At 39.2% G+C, this 23118-nt stretch overlaps 1 protein-coding gene across 3 annotated transcripts in view; it reads right to left on the minus strand.

The window, feature by feature from the left end:
- LOC148840435 (teneurin-3) overlaps nucleotides 1-23118 on the minus strand; it is a 276657-nt gene that overhangs the window by 93353 nt on the left and 160186 nt on the right. For all 3 annotated transcript variants that reach the window (XM_088919813.1, XM_088919804.1, XM_088919821.1), the window contains exon 5: nucleotides 7162-7402. In XM_088919813.1, the coding sequence (XP_088775939.1) occupies nucleotides 7162-7402 (241 nt within the window). The remainder of the gene's footprint in view (nucleotides 1-7161; nucleotides 7403-23118) is intronic.

A 23118-nucleotide genomic window follows, 5' to 3' on the forward strand; every position in this document is an offset into this window, starting at 1 on the left:
TTCGTTAAACTGCAGCCCGCCGCTTGTTCTCTCGGTGCTGGGGAGCAGCAGCAGATCGAGCCACGCCGAAAAATGACCTGGGGATGACTGTGGACATAACTCACAAGCCCAGCAATGCAGCCTCACAGTGTTTTATTTCCTTTATTTCTCCTTTCTGTCCCCCAAGCCCGTCTTCACTCTGTGGGTGACAGGGACGTCTCCTGCTGCGCCCCAAAGCTCTGGAACTCTATCTCCAAGGACATCAGAGAGTCACCTTCCCTAAGCCCTTTCAAATCTAGACTCAATTTTGGCCCTTTTTTAAAAGGGCCTTTATTTAACTGGCTCTGTGTGCCCTTTGGTTTTCCTGGTGTATTCTGTACCACATCTACTATCAACTCTCAATGTGCACCTTCTGTTTGTTGTTCTGTAAAGAGCTTTGAGAAGCCACTTTTAAAGGCACTATAAAAAGTTTATTATTATTATTATTATCATTATTATTTTGAAAAGAGTATATTTAAAAAATATCAATGAAGAACTGAACACACAAGAGTGAAAGCGATCCAAAAGTCCAACCTCCTTTGAACCTTCAAGAAATGACCATATGAAATTTTTGCATCAATAAGCTACTACAGTAACATTACATTACTGTCCCTCTTGTTTGTAACCTTTCCTGGGTTTCAGTTCTTCTTCTGTCTGTCACACTATTGCTTATTAACAAATGAATCATCACAAAATAAATGACTGACCAGAATTCATATTCCAAAGCATAAGCTTAATGATATAACAAAGAAATTACAAGGAAAAAGATGGTTTTGCGACACTGTTGGAACACTTATTGGGATACATACAGTACACTGAAATACACACACACATATATGTATATTACGAAAGAGTTTATCGTGTACATTAAAATTTGCTAAAAGAAACCCTTCCTTAGACATACGTTGGGACAAATTTAAGGAAATAGACCAGACATGGCTTTTAAAGAAAAAACAATTCATTATTTTTACAATTCACTAATTCACTATTAGTACTTTACTATTTTCTGTGATTTTACATTGCAAATGTATTTGGACAATGCAGCAAAGTGTTAATATATTTATAAAACAATTAAGAGAAAAACCTTTAAAGAATATAGTGTTGTGGATGATAGGTTATGAAAAGTACATCCATATTGTTTGTGCATTTCTCCCTTAATGGCAATTCGGGTTGATTAAATCTCTTTTATGTTAGCATAAACTGTTTTAGGCTTAATTGACTTTCACCATCTCATACAGTTTCTCCAGTTAAGCGAGTTCCTCTCTGTCAAGAGAGTTTTTTGGATCGCTTTTCTTTAATAAGGTGGAACTCTATTTGAAAATGGAACTATGCTTTAAATTTGGCTCATATCCTAATTAAATCTGGTGCCTAAAGAGCTTGAAATAATAAGCAATAAAAGTGTATTGTATGCAATTTATTCTAAAAGCACATAAGACAGCCATGAATCTAAATAAACTCCTAAAAATTAGGCAAAATATGCAAATTAAATTATGAGCATTTCATGTTAGGAATAGAACCGAATAAACAAACTTTTAATTCTGCTTCACATATATTTAGTCAAGGCAAGTGCAGATAGATCTCCCCAAATCCGCATAGAAGTCAAGATATTTTAGATCTTCAGTAGGCCTATCGTCCCTGAACTGAGCAGATTAAATTTTTTGGACAAGATTAACAAATGCCGTAACTGTGTAAACGTCTGAAGGCAAACAGACTGGATGACCGCTTATAATTGATTAGAAATGCTGTAACTTTGAGAAGCAAATTACTATGCTAATCCAAATATCCCTTTTCATGTTTCTGAATGTCGCTCTTGAACAACTGACAACAAAGAATTTGTTTTATACGGACTCTGAGTGTCGCAGTCTCTCAAAGCGCACAGCACTTCACTGTCAATAGCTCAATGTTTTCGGCATTTCTACTGTAGATAAAAAAAGTCTAAACTGATCCTCATCAGCACTTTAAGGGAATGCAGACATGAGACTAAGTAGTGGCTTGATACAAATTACTTAAAGATGTACAATTTAACTGTAACACAACAATTAAGGGTCACAGTAATTAAAGTGTTAAATGGAGACGCACATGACACAGCTATTCAGGCATTCATTCCTGTACAGACTAAAGGCCCAAGCAATACCGCATGGAGAAAGACGCTGTTGTGCCTTTGCTTTTCACAAACACCTGCCTGGGCTCTTTTTGAGCGCATGTAGCAGGTGCTGGCCAAATGCTCCTACAGTCCTGCAGCACTTTAAGACGATCCCCTAGTGTGTTACTGTTGCTGCTAATAGAATAATTGGATTTTCCATGGTGTATTCCAAAGTGAAGGAGTGAATAGTTGTGCGGTTGTCTATTTGTTGCCTTTGGGCACACACAATGCTGTGTAGAGAGATGCTGTAAACTACTCTGAAAAAAGAAGGCAAACTAAAAAAAAGGTTAGAAAATATGTCAGAATAAACTCATTACATCACACGGGTTTATGCACATAGTTAAGACACATTTTTTAGATCTGTCTTAGCCTAAAAGTTGTCATTTGTACTGGGAGACCAAAGATGCATTGATCAAAAAATAAAGTGCTCATCCATAAGATGTTACTGCAACCAACCAAGAGAACAACATATGTTGTTATTGTATTATTAAAGGCATTACCCATTTTGAACTGCCTCCTTGTTGTTAAGAAGTATACAGTAAGAGAAAATATTGAGAAGAGCAGCATCTGAGACAAAATTAAGATTCTGCTTAATTAGAACCTTCATGCAGACAAAGGGCTTAAGATTCTCGGCTAACGATAGCGATCAGGATTTACTGTTTATTTCTCCTCAAGGATTATTTTTAGTACAATATCAAATTGTTATATGCTCCCTTTCCAGTGTCCTAAGTGCATGCTGATACAGCAAAATAATATAGTTAGTTTATAAAATACTGTGTTTCAGCAGATAATTAAAACAACATAACATATGGAAAGAAAACCACTACAGCATGCAAAGAATACAAACGTACCTTTTGGGTAATCATAAAGACCATTTTACGTAGAACAGCTTTTATTTTTTGCCCAGTTTTATTTTACACAATTCTAACATGCATGCAGTTGTGTGCTCTCAAGAGGTGTGCTCTCATGTCCTTTGCATGAACCGCTCATCAAGAGGTTCATGCAAAGAACCTATAAATACAAGGAATACAAATTCCTTGTAAAACCCCTATAAATACAAGGAATCTAAAAAAGGAGATGAGAATTGTGTGGGATGTGCACTTTCACAATGAATCTGGGATTAAGAATGAGTCAGATACAAGTGGTATCATGTACAGCACACTAAATCAAAACCATAATACTGCAAGCCGTAGTGAACTCTCAGCATTATCTACCTGTCAAGGAATGCCCACTCACTTTTGGTAACGGAAGAGATAAAAAAAATTTTGAAAATGAAAAAATAACCGTTTAGTTTCGTCTTTCTCAAGTCCTAGAAACCATTTTGAAATTGTGAATGCAGTAATTGACTCTTTACAGACTCCTAGCAAATCAGCGTCCAACATAAACCACAAATCTGTCTCCTGCGCAATCTCCTTCACAGTGAATCACGAGCTAGAAGAGGGAAGTGCAAAGTGCAATCATAAAATGCAAAACGAAGAGTTGTGGCAGCATGGAACAAACCACTCAGCCATGCTGTCAAAGCCTGGGATCCTTCACGAAACAGCTGGATTAGATTCTTGGACCAATTAGCTACTGCTGGTATGTTGTTCTGGGCACGTCTAACCTACAGCACTGTAGGTTACACTGCCAATTTCCAAAACGGGTCTAACCAAAGTCCAAACTAGTACATATTTTTTCAGCTGGGGTAACTCCAAAACATGGGTACAGCTCAGAGCTTCAAAGAGTTCAAGCAATGCCTTGCTAATTAAATTGCTCTGATTTATGGTATAGAATTTCCAAAGATTAAAGCTCAACTGATATCAGCAAATTAATAAATGCAATGCAGGATAGAAACCAAAGATGATTTTGGTCTGTTGTTCGGAATCAAACATCTTGCCAGCGGGTCTGTTGTTTCCAATTCTAAGCATTGAGATTAGCAACCCACAGTTTGGCTGTCACTAACAGCTTTCCATTCCACATCACTGAACTGGTATCCTCCTGGACACAAATCTTTGTTGAACTAATTTTAGTAATTATGAACTCAAGGTATGTGTGCAGGTTTCACATGATTTATACAATTGATAAGGAAAAGTATAAATGCACAATATGACGAGATAGAGCAAATTGGATACTATTCTTTCATTAAATCATATTTTACATATTTAATCACGGTTGTGGAAACAATACCATTGAGCCAACAGAATAAAATACTCCATGTCATATCATAAAAAGATAATGAAATGTTCTTTTTAAAAGGCTATACTCTAGCCATACAATACAATGACATGTATTTTGAACAGTTATTGGTTAAACACTACACACAATTTCCATATATAACTTACAACTTCATTACAAAAAGGAGAGGAAAACCAGATGTGGTATTCACAAAGTGCAACTGCAGAATGAGTCTCCCTCACTCGAGTATTATGAATTACAAACGAGGAGGCCATCAGGCACATATAGCCCATTTGGCATTTAGTAGCTAACTGATGAAAGGATCTTATCCAGCTGTTTCTTGAAAGGCAGGGTATTAGCTTCAGCAGCACAGATGGGCAGCTTGTTTCACACTCCCACAGCCCTCTGTGTAAAGAAGTGCCCCCTGTCCCAATTTTAAACGCACTTTCACATATATCAAATTTCCATCCTGTGGTCCAGGTTTTCCTGTTTTGAAGACGTAAGCAGGGTTGACTTTGTCAATGCCTTTAGTGCCCTTTTAAATCTTGGATCAGGTCCCCTCACAGCCTTCACTGTTCATGGCTAAAAAGGTCCAGTTAGGGGAGGACATTTCCGTAAGTCCCTGGCAGTTAAAAGCCTTTCCAGTAAGAATTATTTCAGAACGTGAAACCAACCTGCTATTTCTCTTTTTCAGTGTTAGCATTGTCAGAAACATACACAACTGTCAGTCACACTGCATTCAGAAATAATTCCAAAAGCAGTAGCTTTACACTCAGGGGTGGCCCCGGCCTCATGTTGGTGGTTGTGGGGGAGTGGTCCGAGTGTGGAGTTGAAGGAACTGTGGGATCACTCCTTGGGTGGGGGGTGGAGCGCACACGTCTTCCAGCAGACGCCCTTATTTGCACAGCTGAAGAATAACACCCCAGAAATATTAAGCCTAAGAATAGAGGGAGGGGTATATGGAAATGATATTCTGTAGAAGATGACCTTAAAGAGAACTAGTTTTACTTTAAATAGCTATAAAAGGACCTCTTTTTAAAATTTTGTTTTTAAAAACCTTAACGTACACCTCCAGGTGAATGATGATTTTGTTTAATTTAATTAGCAGGAACAAAACTAATTTTACCTGTTGCCCTGAGTAAAGTCTAGTAAATGGCATTTATAATATTAAATAAACATTCATATTTTCCAAAAATTGATCAAAGTTGCCAAATGGAAAGAAAGGACTGATTTTTTAGCGCTAAAAACTGCAAATGGTTGCATATTAAATGAGCACCAACTCACAAGCAGGCATACTGTATAAATATTGAAATGCATGCTAGACTAAAAGACTACTGAAACCATATACAGTATAGTTCCATATGAGTACAAATGGCATTCATTTAGTGAAAAAAACAGGAAAAAGAACAGTATGCGGATCAGCCTCTACCGCCAGCTGTGGAAAATTGCAGGGTTGTCAGGTGGAAATTGTTGGAAATTTAGAATATGCATTTTTGTTTACGTCTAACCTGTATTAAGATCAGAAATTAACACGATTACATTACATTAATTAATGTCAGTTTCCTTTTTTGAAGAAAGCTTTTGGTTGTCTATTTTGCCATAATTCTTTATTCTTTTTTTTAGAGACACAGGGAAACTGCAAACATTCTAGTACACCTGCTTAAAAAAATCGCTACCCAACTTCTTACACAGAAAATAGTTAAACTTAAGAAAACATACCATTAATATTATCACTTTAAAACACTTGCTGTTTATACAGCAAGGCATTGCTTGAAAACCGGTTTAAAGAAGGACTTGTTGATTAGGAAAGCTGTATTTCATGACATTTCTGTTTTTTCTGTTCATTTACACACAGTTACACTCGTAGCCAAAGTAAACTCACTGACTTGAGGCAGAATGTCATACAACCTTTTTCTTTGGCCAGTGAGACTGTTTATTTTCCATGGAGTGTCTGTTTTTATGAGACCAATTTCATATTAGCAGAGGTACATACTTCTGTTAACAATGCATGTCTACATGTTATTTTATCCATATTCAGAAGAAAGTCAAAGTCATCGGGCCATTCTAGGACATTAAGCATTTGAGCAACTGGCATTTTTAAAGGAGAAAAGACATCTGATGGAAATTATGGTAGCCACACACTCTATAAGACAAAGCGAAAAGATCTTTTAAATGGAAGTGCCTTTTATCTGCAAACAAGTTTACTGTGGTATACTGAAGCAATACCATCAAATACAGAACACAGAAAACACTGAGTCACTCTAAACCAGGCAATGTATAGCATAGCCAAGATAAATGGTAATGAAGACAGTAAATGCACTGTTCCAAACAAGAATGGGAGAAGAAAAACTCATTGTTAACCTCGTAAGAGCCACAACCCCTCTGACTCTTTCAAAAGTCACTCCCCACCTCCCCCACTCCCATCTGAAAGAGGTTTGCATGCTGCTGTCACTAAGTCCCTCCATCGTTAAAAGCTGGAAACGGTTTTAATGGGGGTTTGATGATTAGTTATGGTGCTTTAGTGGGAGGGTGGGCTGGCAGACGGACTCAACACACTAAAGAGAAAATGCATTAGTGCTCTCACACCAAACCTCCCGGCAGCAATCGAGATCTGATGCTAATAACAGGAGCACACAGGCCACTCGGCGGCATTCTTTACATTTAAGAAGATCTTTTTTATGTGTGCATCGCATTAATGCTTCCTTTACCGGCATGCATGCATGTCTAACTATAAACGAGTACAAGCGTTCCCTTTCCAGACCTCCCTGTCCAGCACGCCCGCCCACGGGAGGGCGGCGAGGAGCCTCTGGAGCTCCTGGGAGCCTCCCGATGCGGAAGCCACTAACCTGCTTTCCAGAGGCACATTGCTGCCCAGGACCCAGCTGTCCTGCAGCTGGACGGATTCAGGCGTGGTTTGCAGCTCGGCGGGCAGGGCGGCCGGAGGGGCCGGGCTTTGGTTCCTCCGACTCGTCAGGGAGTTGCGGTTCAGAGAGGTGACGGACGGGTGTGTCTGGGACGGGTGAGGCTTGTGGGGAGGAGGGATAGGCTGGATCGCGGGCTGGCCTTGGTGGTGGTTGGGGGGTTGTTCTGTTCCAAAACACGAGACAAAAAAGAAACACAAAGGAAACGTTAACCGTCATGGCCTGCAGGCGACCCGGCTGGAAAGTGCGTGAATAACAATGAGGCAAAGTCAGATTTGACACCAGCATACAGTATAGCCACTGTCCCTTTCAATCAACCGCACTGCGTTAGGCAAATGTATCTGGATATCCACGGGTGTCATTACAGGGCCACATCTGGACGAACGTGTGAGAGACTGCCGCTCAATCTGGTTCACTTGGGACCTCCCCCCCCCCCCGCAAGCTGCAAAAAGCGTCAGCCACTTCACCTGCTGCACAGAACAAAAACTTGCAAGGGGGAAAATAAAAGCGATTTCCAGGCCGTTGCGTAAAAAAAAAATGCTGCCGTTTATACCTCTAGCCAAAGGCGCACTCTAAAATTAGTCCAGCCTTCTATCCCGACTCCAAGCAGTTGTAATGAGTAACATATCAACATATTCACTGAATGAATGCTCTGTGTTCTTTACCAGAAGGTCATTCAGCAAAGCAGATGTTTCTTTATGGGTGCTTAACAGAATGTTTCACATCTGATTACAGCTGAAAAGACTCATATAACTAATGACCTTAACATCCATTAGGCCACATAAAGAACAGGTTTTTCAATTTCACACAGAACTGTATAATTACCTTCTACAATGACACGTTGTGATCATCACCTAATCCTCTCTCTCTCTCGCTTTCTTTTTGAGGCAAAACCACGATGCATAAATAAGTACTTCACTTCAGGGGAATAATAATAGAGAGAAAAGAACTGACGAATTAACAAGAATAATCATATGGATTTAAATGTTTCCCCATTTTACCGTTATTTTTAGATATACTGTATCATAGAGGGGACTTAATGGATATTTTAAGGACTTTAATAATAATAATAAAATAATAATAATAATAATAATAATAATAATAATAATAATTAATAAAGTTGTTGTCAGATGTTATACTGATATACTGTAGTTCTATTTTCATTTACAGTTCTATTCTGTTTTGCCTAAACTAAAGATTCTTCATTGTTTACTGGAATGATTGTACCGTAGGTCACAACATGACTTTGGTTTTGAAACCTCTGGGCCAGGAGGAGAAATACACAGCCTGAAAGGCTACAGGATGTCAGCTTCAGCCACCTGGCTGGAGAGCTTGCCCCCTGCTACCCTCTGGGTGGGAAAGAGCCTCCTGCTCTCGGTTTTAAATGCACTTCCACGTCATTCCCAGTTGTGCCCTGCGGCTCGTGTTTTACTTCTCATTCTGAAGACGTCCACTGCACTGACTTTGTCAGCGCTTTCGAGGATTTGGAATACGGAAGCCGATGTGCGTCTTTAGGGCCCACCAAAATGGGCTGGTTTTCCATGGTGGTCTCCCACAACAGCACTGACAGCGCCCAGTCTAGATTTGCTTTTGAGATCTAATGGCTACAAGGAGGTTATACTGCTGTTTAAGACACAAAAAAAGTGTTTGGTAGCAGAGTGGAAACCCTTGCTTTCTGCGGAGCGGTGGCTCTGTGGCTAAGGAGCCGCGCCTGTGACTGGAAGGTTGCCGGTTCAAATCCCACGGCCGGCAGAGGAATCCTACTCTGTTGGGCCCCTGAGCAAGGCCCTTAACCCCAACTGCTCCAGGGGCGCCGTACAATGGCTGACCCTGCGCTCTGACCCCCAGCTTCTCTCCCTGTCTGTGTCTCATGGAGAAAAGCTGGGGTATGCAAAAAGATGAATTCCTAATGCAAGAAATTGTATAGGGCTAATAAAGAAACATTATCACATTAAATATGTTTTCTGTTTCTTATGTGAACACAAGGAACAAAAGGCACTTAGTTAACAAATGTCAAATGAAATGAGTTGGTAAGCTGAGCTAACAAACCTCTTTTCTAGCCATCTGTGAATATTTTCCTTTTTAGTTAAAATGTATAAAATTAATCTATATGAGACAACAGGAAAATAATACTTTTAAATTATCATGATTATTTTTTTACACAAGCCTTTAAAATAAAGTAAAATTAAGCAGGAACTTAAAATAGTTTATATAACATTCATACATGGGGGATATACCTTTTTGCAATTAGCATTTGCAATTTTAAATTCTGATATGTTACACAACGTTTTTAAAACGTAAGCAAATTACCTTCATTGAAACCAGTTTTTCTAAGTAGTGAAAAATACAGATGTGAATTAAAGCTGTTTACACTGAACACAATGAAAATTCCAGAACATTTGCACCTTTGTTAAAATATTTATGTATTTGCCTATTTCTTTAACATCACATACTGTATTTCCTCTCTGTAGTAATCTTCCCATATACACATGCAGCTGTAATCTTTGTGACTGTATTCTGGATCATCCTCAACATGTGCAACGGGTAACTGCTGCTTCTTATTCCATAAAGCTTTAGCTCCTATAATCATCCAAATGCATTTCCTGGATTCAGGTCAAATGCCCTACAGTATGTGCAAATTGTGGCTTTATCTTGTGCTTGGATGAAGCATTTTCACGCAGTCAGTCTGATCATATACAAAGAAACTGAACCAAAGATTCTAATTTTTACCCATTCATGGTCTCGCGACTTCAATAGATAAATAACATTCACTCAAAGAAGGCCTGGGTTGTATTTATTTTTACTCCCACACTTTTCTACAAAGTGAAACACTGATTGTGGCATAATGGGGGGACCAACTGTACTCTGTAAAACCTGCCAACGAACCTTTGGTGTTGTCAGGAGACAGAACAAATTAAGTCGCAAGAAACAACTCTGCTTGCCAACGTCAGACTAAACCCGGCCCATGTAACTGTCTGAGGCAGCTCTTGTCACGTTTGCATCGCCACCGCAGAAAAACAAAGGTAAAACACTTTTCACGTGGACCAATTTCCCTGGCTCACCCTTTGTAACCCTCCAAATGTGACTTCTCTGCAATGTTCCCTGAACCAGAGGGGATGCAGGTTGGGACATGTTGTGGTGATCACCAATGACACAGAGACAACGAGATTTCCTATGCAGTGGAGCACATTGCACAGCCCCAGAGACAGCAGAGTGAGAAGCATCGTCTTCTTTGACGCCACAGCAGTTCAGCTCAGATGGAAGTTTTGTCCTTGTCAGTGTTTTTTGTTATGAAAACACAATCTGCATCTCTCCAGTGAATAGCATGAATAAAAGGTTCCGAAACATATCTCTACATGAATCAAAGTAAATGCATGCTTATTATTTAGATTTTATTCTGCATGCCGTTTTGAACTTACTCTTAAAATTAATTAGGCAAGAAACCCAACCGCGAGTCTCTGGTACTTAAGCTATAAGGCCTTGTGTGCACAGCTGGAGGGGTGGGGGGAGTTGCAGGGCAGAGGAAGGGGAAGTCATTTACCTGAGATTCGCTCTGCACTACAAGAAAGAAACAGTACAGTACGTGTCTTTCAGTACAACAGGCTACAAAACTCTATGGAATTAATGCACTTTCATCGCAGTGCAGAAAACCCAGTTGATTATTTAGGAAGCATGACCATGCATGAGTAACCCAACACTGTGGAGCCAGGGGACCGTGTCCCATAAGGCCAGAGGATCCAGCAGCAGACAAGATCCCAAAACGGAATGCTTGCAGAATACCCCAGGGGCAGGAAAAGAAAAGGAAGACAAAAAAACAAAAAACAAACCCCAACGACTTCTTTCATCTATGGACAGAGAAAACTACTTGATGCAACTACGTACTGTATAATCTCTTAAGTCGACCCAAGGAATTGCTTCAGGGTCAACAGTGGAAGACATACAGGAGGACACAAGTGGAAACTGCAGGAAAGTGCAATAAAGTGAGAAGCCCTTCCTTACACAAAGAATCGTAGGAGTATGGCAATTGCTGCCCAGTGTATCTGAAGAAAGGCCCGGAGTCCATACCAGGGCTTCGTTTAGATATGCTTACCTGGAGTTTGAGGGGAAAAAATGCTACCTTTCTCATGTTCAGAAAAGTAAATTATGCCATAGACATTCTCTTTAACAGAATATTTACTGTTTGCACAGCAATGTTAAGATTTTGAGCTATCCAAATATGGTGTACTACTGTATATATCGGAAGCAAGCTGTATCCAGAAACAAAAGCATGACAATTCTAAAACTAGCAAGATTTTCACTTCTGATTTAGTCTGAACAAATGCTAATGCTGTCTTCCAGGGAAGTTAAATTAATAATGAAACAGTGCCTTTTGAGTTATTTTTAAAAACATAAATTTTCTCTAAAAATTTCAGGCAACTTCTAGGTAATCCATTTTGACATTTATATGTTACTTTCTCTGGAAAATACTGCCATAATTTACAAGAGACAGAAAGTAATACTGCAGAGACTTTTGTGGAAGCTTGGCCTATTAATAATTAATAATGCAGATCAAAAACTACTGTAGGTAACGTAGACAAACCTAATGAAATTCAAAGTATATGAGGTAATCCATCAACATTGTAAGTCACAGACAAAAAATAAAATCAGAGACTTACAAACTGCATTGCTTATATGTATACACATTATTATTTGTTTAAAGTTAAAATTGTGAACAGACTTTAGATGAGAAGTGAAGTATCAAAGTTATATTTTTCTAACAGTAAACACAAAACCTTCAGGGAGATAATATCTTTAAAAGTATTGTTTTACACAAATGTTTTTTTTACCAATATATATTTTATTTTCCTAAAAGAACATGTTTATATGATTTATCAGGCTTATACAGCAGCTCAACAGCAATGGCTACTGAAAGCTAACATACTAGAGAATAATTCAGGTATAAGTACTGTGACCATCTTCAAAAATGTCCTAATAAATTAATCATTTTAATTCTCATACATAATGATGATAATGATTACTATACTAATAATGATTTGATTACTATACTAATTATTACTATTATACTAATTATTATAATAAGAAAATAATTATTTGTAATAAGTATCTTCTAGCACTCAGGAGGGAGTGAAAATGTGTTGGCTTGGGTTACTGACAATCATTTTTGTAAACAGCTGAAGTGATTGAATAAATCAAAGTTCAATAAAATGTCTATATACATTTGGGTACTCCTTTTCATGGTGTTGTAAACAGCACGAAACACTGCATACAGATTTAGTTAATTATAGCAGAACTGTGCCGCCCATCCTTTATCAGAGAGTTATTTGAATCTATGAATTGGCTTCATCACTCTGCTCTCCTCCCCACTGAGAGCTGATGTGTGGGGAGCGTTCTGGCGCACTATGGCTGCCATCATTTCATCCAGGTGGGGCTGCACATTGGTGGTGGTAGTGGGATTCCCCATTACCAGTAAAGCGCTATTGAGTGGAGTGTCCAGAAAAGCGCTATATAAGTGTAAGCAACTATTATAATTATTATTTGTCCTAGTGAGGGCCATGGGAACCCGGTGTCTGTCCCATGAGCCCTGAGTGCAGAGCAGGACTGGGAGTGCCCTGAGCTGGACACCCCCGGTGCCACCCCGAGACCCGCTCCAGCCTCCGATTCCCTCTTGGCACCTGAAGCCCGGAGAAAGGAAAGAAAAACAAGTCGCTTCCCCTCTGATGACAGAGCCATTGTGACGTCACAGGCTGCCGACACGCAGGCATCAGACTTTAACTGCAGGTAACGTAGTTCTGAAGATGCTGCAAGGCATTTAATTGGCACTCTTAATTATTTAAAGACTTCACTTAGACTACATTAAATCATGGGGTCACAAAAGAAAAGAAACAGCCTTCTCAACCTCTGAACACCAAGGAATAGAATTCTGCCTGATGATTATATACCATATTGATATTACATTTTCATACGTACTGTATTATTGTATCAAACCCCAAGACAGAATGTTACATTCTTAGACTTCAGACTGCAACTACCATGCTACAAAATGGAGCATACTTAGAAAAAAAACTAAAACCTTTTATCTGTTCGTCGCAGTTGCATTTTGTTGCTGGCTCTGACACGGCATGTAACACTGAGCTCTGAGTTAGAAGCTAACAAGCTGAGATACTGTATGACACTCCCAATAGAAACAAACTCCTCTAACCTATGGTGGTCTCTAATCTATATAAAAGATGGTATAAAACAATCTATCTCCATGAAAGGCCATACACCTCGAAATGCATGCTCATGTCAAAACCTGTGGTGAAATGTAAAGATAGATTAAACAGCTGTATGTTTTATAGAGTTTACTTTGAAATCAGATGAAGATAGATGTCTCCATCATATAATTCTTCAATGTCAAATTGTCACACTTCCCATCAGCAAGATGTTTTAAAGCCGTTTTGATTAATATTGCATGGCAGAACTGAAATTACATCCTTTGTCGTTTAGTTCTTAATGGTGCAAGTGATATCTCTCAAGCAGTGTTTTATGAAGCGTGTGCCATTTTATTGCTGGGCTGTTTTCACAAATCTTTTTTTTTTCCTTAAAAAAAACTTCCGGTTTAAAAAAAGGTTGTCTTGGCTTTAAAGTAAGCGTCTTCTTTCCTACAACAGTTGAGAGAGGAGAAGGACATATTCAGACTTAAGATTGCTGGCACTTATCCAGCGCAATAACACGGGGAAGCTCAGCACTAAATCGTTGTCACACTGCAGCAGGGAACTCATTAAGTAGGTGCCGTATAACAACGTACCCTATCTCAATTCAAAATCCAGTAAACCAGCAGTCTGTTGTCTCCTTATGCTTAACATATAGCAACTGCTTACAGAAAGCATGCTACAGATCAGTAAACTGTAAAATAAGTCAATTTAGATGCTCTTTAACGCCTGCAGTAAAAAACACTAAAGCACAGACTCGAGTATTATGTCAGTAATGGCATTAGGATTAAAATTAGAAAGGCATCTTTCAGTCCAAACAAAAAAAGAAGGATGTAATGTACAATATATCAATGTGGTTATTTATTAAGGGAGCATTTGAAAAAAATGCACACATCTACTCATTGAGCGATGGTTAACAACAGAAAAAATGGCAGAATTGATATAGATGTTGCTTAAAATAAAACATTCATGCGATTAGAAGAAAGTAATTAAATTGTCTTGTCAACCACTAGCAAAATTATATCAGGCAAATATACACAGTCAATTATATACATTTCTCATACACTCGTGGTAGAAATAGTAAGTACTTCAATCGTAAAGAAAACCACCTTGTACTCATTTTATTATACTCATTCTAAGGCCAAAACCTTCATGATTTATTAACTGGTCTCTCCATTTCACGAATTGTCTAATTCCTTAAATAAAAAAAATACTTCTTAAGCAAATACGCACGCACCAAAAATGACCACAGACAGCACCCCCACCAATTCATACTCCCTTGCCATTATTTGATACTCGGTCTCCACCTTGTCTGTCTTTCAGACTGCTTTGTCTACGGGGGTCTTCCTCAAAGGAGACTCGCCACTTGTCTGCAGTATTTCTTCAATGGCAGTTCACTTCAACTGCCCTTGTAGCCTCTGCCAGTCCCCGGCCAGCCCACAAACCCCAGTGGACCAGGCCATAAAACAAAACAACAGAACGCACACTGACTGCTCAGTCCACCCTATGTACTGTATACGCATCCCTTCCGCAGGCTGACGGAACTGCCGGTAGGAGATCTAGCTCACAGAAGGATATAGGAAAGGGTGCAGAAGAGAGGAGGTCATTTGGCCCACATAGCCCATATGGTAGTGGGCAGCTAACTGATCTGAGAATCTCATTTAGTCATTTCTTGAAAGAAGCCAGGATATTGTCTTCACCAACATGGCTGATCGGCTTGTTTGATTCTCCCACCACCCTTTCGCACGAAGACGTGCCTCCTCTTCTCGGGTTCCTGCAGTTTTCCCTGCCAGCCTCCACTGATATCCCCCGGTTTTCGCTCCACCGTGGATCATGAGAAATCCATCGGGGTGACGTGAAAGATGATAAATCTGACGCTTCGATGGTCGTCGCTCCACAGCGGTGTATGGACAAGGCCTGCTTCCCAACCCCCCTTCAGGAAATTAGTTTCAACAAAGGCAAACACATGCCGAGTTCCTAGGTGATTCTCTGCTTCCACTTAAACATCTCACCATCCTCCCAGTGCTGGGGGAAAACTGCCAGTTACAAAGGTGTAAGGGCAAAGCACGACATTAATAACCTATTGGAGGCCTCACTGGCCATCAGGGAAAGCGCCGATATAAAAAAAATAAATCCTCGTTGAATTTTAACATTATGAAAAATGTAGTATTTTAAATGGCTGTGGATCCCTAAAAGCTCTTACTTCAGCCCTGGGGTTTAAGGTCATCCTATGCAATTTGCACAATCACATTTTTAGCCTAATGCTCAGGAAGATATTTAAAGATGTGCAAACGTAATCGTTTTTGAAGGGTAGCGCACTGGTTCCACTGGGAGAAAAAAAAAGATAATAGCTGCATCATGAGCCAGCCAATGACAAGAAATGGTTTGGTCATGTGACATACAACTGGTCTTGGTATTGAACCCTGACATTCAGGAACTTCAACTGAGCTGAAACAAAAACATACCAATGTGTTTGTGTACTCTGCTGTCCTGAGGTGTTTTGCCATGTAGTTGACCACTTCTGTATTCATGAAATCAATCAGTACAAAACACGAGTGCATTGCCCAACACAGCATGTCTCTCTAAAACTGACAATCATTAAGGGAAAAAAAAATGATAAACATAAATCCAGTCTAATTGCTCTTTTCTATCACCTTGCTATTTTATCTCCATCGATTTGATATTCTGAACAAAACGGTGCGAGAGACTGAAAACTTTACTGACTATAACTATCTCAAAAGGAAATAAAAAGTACTTCGATCACAATTTACTGATTTTCTTATTTGATCACTCTTTTTACATGGAAACATGTTGAAAATTAATACGCACTGTTGAAATATTCTATGAGTGCTGGGTCATTTTGCTTTGTATTTCACCCTTATTTAGTCACTGGAAAATCATAAATGAAGTTCTAATTGTATTTTCCAAGACTGAAGATAAAGCCTTTGGATGTCTAGGACTTCCAAAAGGGCTTACTAGAAGATCAACAGGAAGAGCAGCATGACCTGAAACCGGCCTCACTGACACTGTATCGGAATCATGCCGATGAGTTTAGGTTTTTATCCAGTTAGGTACTTGTGTAATGAATGGGCAATACTGCACAAACACTACCTAACTTGCAGGAAGTGCACAGAATTAATTTTGCCGAGTTATGCTGTATTCTGAAGAATAAAATGACAAGAGAAGTGCATGACTTCCTTCAATTTTATACATTTTTAATAACAGGGTTTGCTCATTGAGAATGTTTCATTTCAAAAAGATTTCAAACAAATACACAGCCCTCCTGAGACGCTTTTGATTGGAAATGTCTTTGAAACATTTTTTTTAGATTGAAATAGCATGTATATTATAAAATAATCTTCAGACTTACTGTTATCTTTAAAGACATATAGATATATATATAAAACATAGAAACACATAAAAAACTTTTGAAATGCAGTCACCATTTAAATCTTAAAAGATAAAGTTAGGAATTCTACAACTTTGGGGTGTCACATTGCATGTCAAGGTTTTGACAAGAAGTTAAGAAGAGCCACATCTCCTATGCAAGTGTTCAGTACAGGGTGTGCAAAAACATCCCCAGCACAAGCACGCAGACAGCAATGAAGAGCACTGAGAGGGATAACAGGAATGTTACTGCGTGTGATTTGCACAGTGACAGCTGGAAACCTGACATGTTTCCCAGGCTCATACTACAGGTATGGGATTGTACTATGACCCGGAGATGCAGCACATCGATCCCAGACCGAAGCCGGACAGTCCCAGGTGAAGCCTGCCGTGTGAAGGCAATGCTATCATTATCAGATACCAGCTGTACCAATTCATCACCACAGCTGCCAGGATTACAGGGCATTTCCATGACGTCCTCCCCGAATCTGATGGCTGTATCATCTGATGGCCATAATACCTCACAGCAGTTCTAAGAAGTTCTGCTTCTATGAACAGCTTGACATTACGGCGCACTTGGCAGTGCCATTCCCAGAATGCAGTTCCGTTTCACTGAATCACAGCATCAGTGAAGTGAAACTGTGCGCCTTTATGCTTGCACATATCACCTTTGTAATTCTTTATAATGTGCCGTTGTCAGATTTATTGTCCTTTCGTAATGAGGACGTAACTACAGTAGGAGCACTTCACAATAGCACCTAGTACCATACTTAAAGAGGGTATAAGTGGGTGGTGCTGGATAATTAATAATCTGCGGTGAAAATAGATGGGGACGTGTTTAATGTTTAAGTGTATGTCACAACTGGAGTGTATTTAGGCCAAAAGCATCAAAACTTCTGATTTCTTTTCATCCCACATCTCCAATGTTACTTTCATCTTTGTCAAGATTTCCGGCTGTGCATGTGAACAGTTTTTCATCTTGGAATTCAAGTTTCATCCTTAATGAATATGATGTCTATGTTGTTTCTCAAGCTCTTTGACTTACCAATTACTACTGTTAATTCACTCGTAAAAAATCTCTCATTTTTAATTCCCTCTGATTCTAAATGGAAAAAAAATTCTCCAGACCCATTTCCATGTGGTGCTCGTATTGGAAAGCAGATCTCTAAGTAATTGCTGCATTCAATCCATACTGTTTCCAAAAAACATTGTGGATACCTAGCAACACAACAAAAAAGGTTATATAACTGTACTACTAAAGACGTATTAATTGAATATACTAGATCAAGATCCCCTTCATTTTCTTCTAATTCCTCCCAAAATGTTTTCCTGTACTTCTCCCACCCTCAGAATAATTGATTGTGCTTCTCATGTTTATATTAAAAATCACTGATCACTATGTTTAAGGTGTATATGTCAGATATTTAGGAGGCTAAAAATCTCTGTTCCCAACCAAACAGGCCATCAATGACACCTCTATTATCAATAGCATGTCAAGTTAAAGTGGAATTTCATTCTGTACCTTTGCAGCAGATATTATTGAAAGCTACAACCTTCATTCCTGTTTGACAGAACCACAGGAAAAGGTTATTTGTCAATAACATGGCAAACCGTCATGTTTCACCTGTTTTCATTTTATCAGTTATCTGGATTTCTGCAGCCAGCTTGGGATTGTGAAAACATCATGGTCTTACAGGCGCCTGATACAGTAGCTAAAACATAAGCTCTCATGCAAACAAAACTTGCAGCTTAAAAAACAGTCACTGAGTCAAAAAGGGTGCATGATCGTAATACAATATGCACCACAGCACTCATTTTTAAAACACCCACACAGTATTGATGTACTGTACTGAGCACTGCCTATGATCCTCATGATACAAGATTTATTTGACATTTATTTATAATATCCAGAAAAACTCCTACACAAAATAAACTGGAGAAAGGTGATATTTTATTGTTCATTACACAAACAGCAGATGAACTGCACACATTACACATAGGTATGATCCATAAAGTATTAAATTTTAAAAGTGAGGCTGACACAAACCGCCTCATCAATGCCCGATTTGGCAGGAACAAGAAAATCTTAAATATAGACACGGTTCATCAGCGGTAGAAGCTGGAGTTTATTGCCCCTGTCCAAAATTATGACTCGAAAGCTATTGCGCAGCTATGTAAATCCCATCATCCACTGGTTTGGTTTTGTTGTCGAGGTATGTTCAAGACAGCAAAGAGCTAACTAAGCAGGTCTGGGAAAGACAAAGGACTTGAGAATCCCAGGCTCTTTCAGAGGACTTAAGAAAAGCCACAAAAAGGCTACAACCCCCTTCCCAAGACAATTAGATACTAATGCAATATCTGGGGCATGAAGCTAATTTTACTCCCGGGCTTGCTGGAAAGACGCTTAGCCTGAAACCTTGGAAGCTTCATGTAGAAGCATGAAGGCAGGCTCTCACTCTGCGGGGAAAAATAAAATCATTTGGTCCGGGACCCAGATAGAATTTAAAACGGCCGAATTTCAGACAGCTCTGTGAAAGGCATTAGCCGTGGGATGTGTGTCAGTGCACAGCGAGGAACAGTCCATTTCCTCAGGGGTCGCAGTGGGGCACTCTCTGCCTGCGCCCTTCCATTCCGCCCTCCGAGAGCACTTCAGTACGCCCATAACTGATTAAACAGGCCGGGGATACAGCCTGGTGAGGCTCCTGTTACCGTAAGGAAGCAGCAGATGAATTGTATTTTGCACCAAAAAAAAAAAGTGCAAATCGATACCATTTTGGACTCTGATCAAAGCTGAAGCCTAAATCGATTTGACACTTGCAGAATTACACAGAAAATAAAACCCAATGACCAAAACTCCGGGGGGGGGGGGGAAGAGAGAATAAAAAGATTCCTCACCTGATTCATATTACAAACAAAATAAAATAATAAAGTCAAAATCTTTTTTATTGACTGCCAAATAATAAAATGAGAGAGAAACAGATGGTGACCTGAGACTAGGGAGTGGGGTGTGAGGGGGCAAGGAGAGTCAAATGAAAAGAAATTCTTTTTTTTTTTCGGCTGTAACTGCTGCCACAAATGCAGATGCAATTAATCACATCTGAATTGTTTCAGACAGAGCTGTAATACAAGGCAGAAAGTAGATCATATTCCTGTTATATAATTTAACCAGTCCAAGACTAAAATGGATCTGAATACATTGTCTTTTCCAAGTGGATGTATGCACCTCAAATATGTGTACAGTGTGCTATTTATAAAAGCCAAATATCAGCAGGTGATGACATTTATCGGCTGAGCTGACTATATTTTTTTTGAGGCAAAGTCCTTTTTGAATATTGACAAACTCAACAGCATGTCATTATCTGGGATCAATATGAAGATGAAGAGTAAACAATAAAGTGGAGTTAAACAAAGGGAGATGGGGTGTCTTGTGGCACGTACAGTTTTTCGTCATTAATAAGAAGGAGCACGACTATATTTTTAGAAAGTGAGAAAAGTGAACAGAACTCTTAACACACGTCTATTTAGGGCGGAGCGGTGGCTCTGTGGCTCAGGATCTGCGCCTGTGGCTGGGAGGCTGCCGGTTCAAATCCCACAGCTGGCAGAGGAATCCTACTCCGTTGGGCCCCTGAGCAAGGCCCTGAACCCCAGATGCTCCAGGGGCGCCGTATAAATGGCTGACCCTGCGCTCTGATCCCAAGCTTCTCTCCCTGTCTGTGAGCCTGTGTGTCTCATGGAGAGCAAGCTGGGGTCTGCGAAAAGACACATTCCTAATGCAAGAAATTGTATATGGCCAATAAAGTGATCTTAACTTATCTTATTTTTCTGGACTGTTCTACACATATACCACTGAAGGAAGCTTGACATGGGGTGAAAGCAGAGACAAATAGTTTTTGCACTTCTAATTTTTAAAGAAGATGGCATCTTGTTGATAAAGAAAGTAAACTGTCCTCATGAGGACTAAATTGTCCTGGTGAGGACTTCGCAACACCCTTTTTGCAGGAGTTACTATCTTTGTGACAACACTGTTAAGTGCGGCCTTAAAAACTGTAGTTTTTATAAACCATCTGAAGAGACATACTGTACATGTTCTAGAACTTGAGAGTTTCAGCAATATCCTACCCAGGAAGCATTGGTGCGCCAGAGGTTCACACGCTCTGAGCCCTTGAGCGCTCTCACTGCACACTAGATTCCACAATCGCAAAATCAGTTCTTTTGTCATACTGTGTTTATTATACGTTACTTGGAGTTTCATGGTTTTCCATCTTGTTGTTCTTTTGATCCTTTTTAACACTGACCCCAAGAAGAACGTGTACACTATAGATATAAACATCCTGTACGGGCAGAGGATTATGATGATGGGTGTTTAATTCGAGTGACTACAAAGAGACTCAGACGGATTTGTCTGCAGCGTTTCTGACACGTTGATCGTTTCTTGGAGGGGTCTATGTTCACGGCTGCCCTTCTGAATGTTCCACCTGCTCTTTAAGAACCCGCTACGAGGCTGCATCCCTGGTAGGCTGCTTCTACTTGATTTACTCCCGTGGCTGCTCAACTTCTCCAGGATTAAGCACACTAATTGATCAACCTAATACTATTTCAAAATGCAAACTCTAATTGGAGAGAACCAGATTAACACAGAAAGACAAAGATACAGTTTTATTCATGCTATTAAAAGCTTAATTCAGAGACATGAGATTTTAGATACCTAAAATTGTACTCTAATTACTACTTTGCAAGTACTCCTTATTCAGGAACAAAGACTCTGCCATTGGTTTAAATGAATTGTTTCCCTTGCCTTTGGTTTTCCTGTGAGCCTAATTTTGTCAAAGGACAGCTTGCCAAAACACTCATCAATGTAATAGCAGAGAAGGTCACAGGCTGAGAGACGGCCCATTCATGTACTTACAACTCTGTGCTGTTAAACCATACAGTCGTATATCTTGGTCACACAGATATTTTTATTACCGATGTCTGAGAAAAGGGTCTGTTCATCTGGTGATGGGAAAACGCAGTGCCAAATGATACTAATGAAAGTTAGGACATGCTAAAGTTTCAGGTCAACTTCATTAATCATTAGCCTTCAGGTAAAGAAAGGAAATGTGTGTTCTCTTATACTCAGAATGTACAATAGGCTGGTTGGAGGCTTCTTCACTATACTTGATTAATTTTCCAAATACAGCAGCTAATCATCTGTAATAATCAAATTAAAATAATAACACCTAAGGAACATGAACACATGGCCACTTAAATGGGAAGAAGATATGGTTTTTAATGCAGAAATCACTACAGAATAATTCCCCCCTTCTATAGGATATTTGTTTCAATCATGCTTTAAATTTAATGTGCATTCTTATTACTATTACGGTTTCTGGAACATAAAACATCTTCTACAGAGAATATAAGCATTCTATGAAACATATTGTATATACTGTATGAAAGGTAACTTGCTGAATTTTTTGGGAAAACTGACATACAGATGCAGCCATCTGGAATGTGGGATGTGTCCGTAGGCAAGCTGCAGTAGGCATGTGGTGTACAGAGCTGACGTGCTACACCTCATTCTTATTTTACTCCAGTTGTCAAATGCAGGACTGCACTACTCTGTAACACTGTCAGGTGACGCAGTGAAGACTTAAACCTCCCGACCCCGTGTGCATATAAAAACAAACCAAACTGTAAAATAAAAATAAATTATAATAATCTGGCAAAACTAAAAAATACCACTTAAAAATACTAAACTTTTTCCTTGAGATCCTGAAACAATTAAGTAAAAATGCAAATGTGTACTGAGAATGTTGGCTTATCTTGAGCACATCATGGTGAAATATCAAAATTATAAGTTTAATAACCTGTTAGTGCTGATCATATACTAGCAAATAATAACTGGTCGAAACAATGTACATAAACCACTTTTCCCACATTAACCCCACTAGCACAGTGGACTGGTAACCACCATTCCAAATGAGCCTTACAGTGCATTACAAAGTTTAACACAACATTAAATCCTGTACTACTAAATATATATATAAATATATCCTAGTCTTTTGTTTGCCTTTTAATTGAATCCCCACATTGTGTTATAGATGCAGATGATGAGACAATATAAATAACTTAGTCTTTTGCATAAGTATCTTCCAGCTGTTTCCCATTTTGTATTTATAGTTCACATTTTTACTACCTGCCGGAAAAACCCTGCTCTTATCTACGTCAAACGTCAACTGCCACCTGTTTGCCCAGATGTGAATTATCAAAATCTTTTCGAATTTCATATCCTTTTTCTTTCATGTTTGCTCATCTCCTAAAT

Source organism: Atractosteus spatula, chromosome 1, assembly GCF_055471065.1.
Source record: "Atractosteus spatula isolate fAtrSpa1 chromosome 1, fAtrSpa1.hap1, whole genome shotgun sequence".
In the NCBI taxonomy this organism is placed as follows: Eukaryota; Metazoa; Chordata; class Actinopteri; order Semionotiformes; family Lepisosteidae; genus Atractosteus; species Atractosteus spatula.